Source organism: Mustela lutreola, chromosome X (assembly GCF_030435805.1).
Source record: "Mustela lutreola isolate mMusLut2 chromosome X, mMusLut2.pri, whole genome shotgun sequence".
Classification (NCBI taxonomy): domain Eukaryota; kingdom Metazoa; phylum Chordata; class Mammalia; order Carnivora; family Mustelidae; genus Mustela; species Mustela lutreola.
In genome coordinates, this window is record NC_081308.1 from 33961680 (window position 1) to 33970299 (window position 8620).

Consider the following 8620-nt stretch of genomic DNA (forward strand, 5'->3'; position numbering starts at 1 on the left):
CACAGCTATGCAAAGCCTGGTACCTAAGACCCCTGAAACTAAATGCCAGATACTCCATTATTGCTGCCCCAGCTGAACCAGATACCCCACATCTGCTTAGACCAGAAGATCTAATCTCTCAGACGATGGCTTTCAATGCACATTGTTCGCTTATGACTCTAAGACTTGAGTACCTACAATTGAGTGTCATGTCTGCACTGTAGCTTTTGGGAAAAGTAGTTTATAACTTTCAAATTCTGGAGTACAGAAAAATGAGCTGGAAAGGACTCTGGTAATTTTTTTAATCTAATGGGAATTCATTTTATCTAAATGGGAATAGATAGGGTTATTTTATCTAAATGGGAATAGATAGGGTTATTGTGAGCATTAAAATAATACATGTAAGCATTTAGTATGGTATCTAATACACTGTAAGTATTATGATAATTATTATCACTGACATCTTCTTCATTGTTGACCTAATACAGTGACCAGGGGGGTTTTGACCTCCACTATGGCTGCTTGAAAGCCAATCATGGTTTCCTTTCCAATGGAAAGTTATATGTCAGGTCTAAATTTGTCATATATAATAGGAGGGATGGTTTTGTTTTTACTGTACCTTCCAGCTGGCCACCTCAGGACACTAGCTTTGGCCAAAATGGCAACTGCCATGTTATCTAGACCAGTGCTTCCAAAGCTTTTTTAAAAAAAATTTTTATTATGTTACATTAGTCACCATACAGTACTTCATTAGTTTTTGATGATGTATTGTTACATGATTCATTGTTTGCATATAACACCCAGTGCCCTACCACCATCTCTCCATACCCTACCTTCCTGAAGTGCCCACTATTAATAGGGGAAAATATATTTCAAAGCAAACAAGAGGCATAGCCATGTTAAAATGAAGGTAGAGCATCTAAAATAGAAAGAATATTGCCTGGGAGTGAGAAGACTTGCACCCTAGATGCATTCTTTATATATTGCATACTTTATATACTTTTTTTTAATCTTCAGTTAGCCAGCATATACTTTATATATTTTATATAGTCTTTAATGCTCGTCAACTCTGCCACCTTGGATAAGTATTACCTCCCTGGGTCCTGGTTTCCTCACAGATAAGATCAACAGATCAAACTATACAGATGGCAAATGATTTTTAATCATAGGGCCCTCAGTCTCAGCAACAGGCTACTTAAGTTATCTATGTTCAGAAGGTTCTAAGCCTGCCTGTGGTCTCAGAAAGAAAGTGGCATAACTGACTAGTGACACCTGACATGGATTCTGGAAGAGAGGTGGTGACACACATGCTACATTCTTCAATTCTCTGAGTTAGAGACTAGAGGTCCCATTGAGTGAAGTTCATGTTGGCAGTCGTATACTATGCATCTACTGGGTGCTGGTCCCTCTGCCAGGCATTTGGAGATTAAAAAAAAAAAAAAAAGAACAGTATGTAGTCCCCACTTAGCCTGTACAATTCATAGGAATATGATATTTTCAGGGGAGATGAGACCCTAGAGATTGTCTAGTCTAAATTCCTATTTTACATGGAAAGAAATGATTCTTAGGTAACTTATTTAGAATGGCATTTAGGCTCAACACTACTGAGATACATTTCTCTGGGATGTTCTAAAGGCACAATACTTGTTTTCCTCTAGAAATTCCCTAGCCAGTGCAATAGCTACTAGGCACTTGTGGCTATTTCTATTTAAATTTAAACTATTTAAAATTAAAATATAATGAAATGTAAGAGTGTATTCCTCAGACATACTAAGCACATTTTAAGTGTTCAATAGCTACACATGGCTGGTGGCTACATTATTTGTATCTGACAGCACAGACATAGAACATTTTGATAATTGCAGAATGTTTTACTGGACAGGACTACTGTCTAGAGAACGATTTCCACACATAATTTCATTTAAAATCAGGATGGAAGAAGAAAAGAAAAATACAATCTAGCCTCAAGTTCTAACATGTCCATAATGACTAATGTCAAATACATAACTAAATAGGGTGTGGCTTGCTCCAAAAGCATATAACATTTTTATTAACATATAATGTATTATTTGCTTCAGGGGTACAGGTCTATGATTCATCAGTCTTACACAATTCACAGGGCTCACCGTAGCACATGCCTTCCCCAGCAAATGCATATTCTTTCAGTACTTAGAGGAGCTTTTCAAGGCCTCCATGTTGGGTGAATTCTAGCTGTGCTCTTTAGAACACTCTAGTAATCATATCATTCTCTCCATAGTGCACAAGGGACAAGCCTTTGGATGCCTTTGTTTTATTTTGTTTTTTTATTTTTTTTCATTTTTTAAAAATTTATTTTCAGCATAAGAGTATTCATTGTTTTTGCACCACACCCAGTTCTCCATGCAATCCGTGCCCTCTCTAATACCCACCACCTGGTTCCCCCAATCTCCCACCCCCTGCCCCTTCAAAACCCTCAGATTGTTTTTCAGAGTCCATAGTCTCTCATGGTTCACTCCCCTTCCAATTTCCCTCAACTCCCTTCTCCTCTCCATCTCCCCTTGTCCTCCATGCTATTTGTTATGCTCCACAAATAAGTGAAACCATATGATAATTGACGCTCTCTGCTTGACTTATTTCACTCAGCATAATCTCTTCCAGTCCCATCCATGTTGCTACAAAAGTTGGATAATCATTCTTTCTGATGGAGGCATAATACTCCATAGTGTATATGGACCACATCTTCCTTATCCATTTGTCCATTGAAGGGCATCTTGGTTCTTTCCACAGTTTGGCGACCGTGGCCATTGCTGCTATAAACAGTGGAATACAGATGGCCCTTCTTTTCACCACATCTATATCTTTGGGGTAAATACCTAGTAGTGCAATTGTAGGGTCATAGGGAAGCTCTATTTTTAGTTTTTTAGGAATCTCCACACTTCTCTCCAAAGTGGCTGCACCAAATTGCATTCCCACCAACAGTGTAAGAGGGTTCCCCTTTCTCCACATCCCCTCCAACACATGTTGTTTCCTGTCTTGCTAATTTTGGCCATTCTAACTGGTGTAAGGTGGTATCTCAATGTGGTTTTAATTTGAATCTCCCTGATGGCTAGTGATGATGAGCATTTTTTCATGTGTCTAATAGCCTCTTCACTGGAGAAGTGTCTGTTCATACCTTAAAGAACTAGAGAATCAACAACAAATCAAACCAACTCCACACATAAGTAGGGAAATTATCAAGATTAGAGCTGAGATCAATGAGGTAGAAACCAGAGATACAGTAGAACGTATCAATGAAACTAGAAGCTGGTTTTTTGAAAGAATCAATAAGATCAATAAACCATTGGCCACACTAATACAAAAGAAAAGAGAGAAAGCCCAAATTCATAAAATTATGAATGAAAAGGGAAAGACCACAACTAACACCAAGGAAGTAGAAACAATCATCAGAAGTTATTATCAACAGTTATATGCCAATAAGCTAAGCAACCTAGATGAAATGGATGCATTCCTGGAAAACTATAAACTCCCAAAATTGAACCAGGAAGAAATTGACAACCTGAATAGACCAATATCTAGTAACGAGATTGAAGCAGTGATCAAAAACCTTCCAAAATTTGGTGAGTGATGTGAAGTGTGTAAACCTGGTGATTCACAGACCTGTACCCCTGGGGAAAAAAATATATGTTTATAAAAAATAAAAAATTTTAAAAAACCCTCCCAAAAAACAAGAGCCCAGGACCTGATGGATTCCCTGGGGAATTTATCAAACTTTCAAAGAAGAAATAACACCTATTCTCTTGAAGCTGTTTCAAAAAATTGAAGCAGATGGAAAATTTCCAGACTCTTTCTATGAAACCAGCATTACTCTGATCCCCAAACCAGGCAAAGACCCTACCAAAAAGAATAATTTCAGGCCAATATCACTGATGAATATGGATGCTAAGATTCTCAACAAGATCCCAGCAAACAGGATCCAATAGCACATTAAGAAGATTATCCACCATGGTGGGATTCATTCCTGGGCTACAAGGATGGTTCAACATTCACAAATCAATCAATGTAATAGAACAAATTAATATGAGAAGAGAGAAGAACCACATGGTCCTCTCAATTGATGCAGAAAAAGCATTTGACAAAATCCAGCATCCGTTCCTGATTAAAACGCTTCAAAGTATAGGGATAGAGGGAACATTCCTGAACTTCATAAAATCTATCTATGAAAGACCCACAACAATTATCATCCTCAATGGGAAAAAGCTTGCAGCCTTCCTGTTGAGATCAGGAACACGACAAGGATGCCCACTCTCACCACTCTTGTTCAACATAGTATTAGAAGTCCTAGCAACAGCAATCAGACAACAAAGAGAAATAAAAGGTATCCAAATTGGCAATGAAGAAGTCAAACTCTCTCTCTTCACAGATGACATGATTCTTTATATGGAAAACGCAAAAGACTCCACCCCCAAACTACTAGAACTCATACAACAATTTATTTTGTTTTTAAAATATACCCTCTCCTCCCCACGAAGTTTGCTTTTGTATTTTTCAGTAATTAGGAAGGCTGTAGAACTCATAAAATGTCAGGTACATTTCTTCCTCTGCCTACAGTTTTTACTGTGGACCTGAAGTAACCTAAAGAGACTGCACAGTAGAGCTGATACTTCAAAGCACTGCTATCAGAATGGTCCTTAGATATGCAACACCACTGCAAATCTAATTCACAGTATTTTTGTACTTTATTTCTCTCCAAATTAGGGGTGACAGATCAAATACAGGATACCTAGTTAAATTGGAATTTTAGCTAAACAACAAATAATTGTTTAGTATAGGTATGTCCGATGCAATATTTGGAACATACTTAGAGTTTAAAAAAAACTGTTGCTTTCTTAAATGCCAATTTAACTGTATTTATTTATTCATTTAACCAAATCTGGCAACTCTACTCCAAGTTGACTTTATAAGACTTAACATTTGAAAATAAATTTGACACTTGCAATGACCATTAACAATAAAAAAAAAAAAACTGAAATGTGATCCTAAAAATCCATAAAGAAGCTTAAAATATTTTACCTGGAAGGTGTTCTTATCCTAGAGTTTGGCCTTCCTAGTTTCTTCTTGTCATTCAAATCTCAAATGTTATTCCTTTAACAAGGCCTTCACTGGCCACTCACTCTTTTTTCTTAAATTTTATTTTATTTTTTCAGTGTTCCAAGATTCATTGTTTATGAATCACACCTAGTGCTCCACGCAATACATGCCCTCCTTGATCCCCAGCACCAGGCTCACCCAACCCCTACCCCCTTTCCCCTCCAAAACCCTCAGTTTGTTTCTCAAAGTCCACAGTCTCTCATGGTTTTTCTCCCTCTACAATTTCCCCCCAACAATTTCTCCCTCTACAACTTCCCCCAACGATCTCCGTGTTATTCCTTATACCCCACAAGTAAATGAAACTATATGATAATTGACTCTCTCTGCTTAACTTATTTCACTCAGCTTAATCTCCTCCAGTCCCATCCATGTTTATACAAAAGTTGGGTATTCATCCTTTCTGATGCAGGTATAATATTCCATTGTATATATGGACCATATCTTCTTTTTTAATTAGTTTTTTTATTTTTTAAAAACATATAATATATTTTTATCCCCAGGGGTACAGGTCTGTGAATCACCACGTTTACACACTTCTCATGGTGGGTGAAGGGGGTAGGAGAAGAATAAATGAAACCAGATGGGATTGGGTGGACCATATCTTCTTTATCCATTCATCTGTTGAAGGGCATCTTGGCTCTTTCCACAGTTTGGTGACTGTGGCCATTGCTGCTATGAATATTGGGGTACAGATGGCCCTTCTGTTCACTACATCTGTATCTTTGGGGTAAATATTCTGTATCTTTGGGGTAAATATCCAGTAGTGCAATTGCAGGATTATAGGGTAGCTCTATTTTTAATTTATTAAGGAATCTCCATGCTGTTTTCCAAAGTGACTGCACAACTTGCATTCCCACCAAGAGTGTAAGAGGGTTCCCCATTCTCCACATCCTCTCCAACATTTGTTTCCTGTACTGTTGATTTTGACCATTCTAACTGGTGTGAGGTGCTATCTCAATATGGTTTTGATTTGGATCTCCCTGATACTAATGATGATGAAAATTTTTTCATGTGTCTGTTAGCCATTTGTATGTCTTCTTCGGAGAAGTGTCTGTTCATGTCTTCTGCCCATTTTTTGATGTGATTACCTGTTTTGTGGGTGTTGAGTTTGAGGAGTTTTTCATAGATCTTGGATATCAGCCCTTTGTCTGTAGTATAATTTTGTGAATATCTTCTCCCATTCCGTGGGCTGCCTCTTTGTTTTGTTAACTATTTCCTTTGCTACCCACTCTTAAAGAGGTTCTTCATCCTCCTTTATCACATTATTTTATTTTTATTTTATTTTATTTAAATGTTTTAAAAATTTATTTATTTGAGAGAGACATAGGGCTCGATCCCAGGACCCCAGGATCATGACCTGAGCCAAAATCAGACACTTGGTCCATTGAGGCACCCAGGTGCCCCTCCATTTTTTATTTTACTTATTTTTTTTTAATTTTTTATTTTTTATTTTTTATAAACATATATTTTTATCCCCATGGGTACAGGTCTGTGAATCACCAGGTTTACACACTTCACAGCACTCACCAAAGCACATACCCTCCCCAATGTCCATAATCCCACCCCCTTCTCCCAAACCTCTAATGACATTTATCCCAACTTGGTATTTTTCTGTTTGTTGCCTGTCCCCCTACTATAATGAAAACGCCTTCATAAGAGCATCGATCTTGTCTATAATGCTCTTTGTTATACCTGGAAGGGAGCACGACACCCTATATTTGTGCTCAAAACATTTTTTGTAGCCTACTGGTGATATAGGGTATTGCTTCCAGAATACAGACTTTGGAAATTAAGTTAAAATTCTGACTCTCTATGTGATCCTGAGCAAGTCCTGTTTATTCATATGATAATGGAGATAAAAATAGAAATAACTTCATAAGTTTATGAGGATTAAATGAGGTAAGAGTCATCTAAGCGTAGTGATTAAGATCTTAGGGACAGGCAGATGTAAATCCATCCCCTACTACTACCACTCAGGAAATACCTACACCTTCCTCTCTCTTACCACTTCACACAAGTAGGGAAGGATATGAAGTGTTATGGTGCACATAAAGCACTCAATACAGGGCCGAACACATGGTTACTGTTCAGTAAATACATTCAATGAATACCTATGAAATAGAAAACTTGCATTTCTGGTATAGGCTAGGGACACATGTACAGTATGGTCAAAAGGAGACAGTAAGAACATGTAAGGCAGTAAAACCACCTCCTAAGGGTGAAGTCAGAGAAACCTGAGTCTAAACCCAGTTGTTTACTATCTGCTTTTTCCAGGATCTTCCCATATATAAATGATAGTAACAGAAGTTACCTTAGAAGCTTATTGCATTAAATGAGATAATGGATAGACATTTCTACCTAGCAGCACCTAGCACAGTGCCTGGCAAATATTTCTTAAGTGACCAACATATGATAAGGCATTTAGTCCGGTACACAGTAAGCACTCAGTAAGCATTTGTTGTGGTTGTTTCTGATATTATTACTATTGTCATTATTGTGGAAGCTGGGAAGAGTAAAAGTGCAAATTACCATTTGTGGGTAAATTATAAATATTCCTTCATGAGGACCCAGATTCAGGCAGACATTATTTGTTAGCCCAAATAATTTACTTTTCTTATTCTACATCTGATTGATTCTAAACTTCTCTAGGTTATAAGTGACCAAACCACAGCATAAACATCAGGATGAGAGGGATTATATTTCTCTAAAACCAACCAATACCTAGGTTTCACTTATGACTGGAAAATCCAATAATGGTTACCACCATGGTATCTCATTTTAACTCTCTTATCCACTAGTTCTGGAATGAGGCCTAAGTAAGCATGGCGTTTCTGCATTTATTTGGGTCGGTCTGATCCTTCCAGACCTTCCTCTATCCAAATAAAAATGATATTAATTTAGAACTGTCCCCTTATCATTTCCTTCGGAAAACACATTTTAACTACAGGCCTTCAAAGCAGCAATCCATTTCCTCTTCCTTAGATCCCTAAGCAGAGTCTTGCTAATATTTGCCCATTTCTTTCTTTCTCTTTCTTTGTTGTGTCATCCCAGGCTGTCATGGTGTCCCTGCTGACAGATTATTCACCTCAGCTTCAGAAACCAAAGTTTTGATGCAGTGATGTTTGTCAAGAGAGAAACAATGTTCTTCCGTACCTGAAAAAGCCAACGTATGGAGGAAGGAGAAGAGAATCTAAGAAATAAACAAATCTTGACACACAGTATAGGTGAATGATGTGATACTGCTTTACCATTGTGAAACCTTCCTGAAGGCCTTAATTTAAGCGCCGATGCACTACAATACATGACTTGACTTGGTTTAAACTCTCTAATGCACAATTTCGAGTTACATTTGGGTATTATATTAATAGTCGTGTACACTTGCTTCAACTAAACATAAAATACTGTGTTCATAATGCATAATGTCTAAGCCATTAAATATAATCTATGCTTATTACCTTAATAAATTATCACTTGTGCTAATTTGTAAGTAAACATTTACCAGGCAGTCAGCTGC

At 37.4% G+C, this 8620-nt stretch overlaps 1 protein-coding gene across 1 annotated transcript in view; it reads left to right on the forward strand.

Annotated features, from left to right (window-relative positions):
• Positions 1-8327, forward strand: part of OTC (ornithine transcarbamylase) — a 62486-nt gene extending 54159 nt beyond the window's left edge. The window contains exon 10 of the mRNA XM_059158205.1: positions 8158-8327. Within this exon, the coding sequence (XP_059014188.1) occupies positions 8158-8217 (60 nt within the window). The 3' untranslated portion in view covers positions 8218-8327. The remainder of the gene's footprint in view (positions 1-8157) is intronic.
• The last annotated feature ends 293 nt before the right edge of the window (positions 8328-8620 follow it).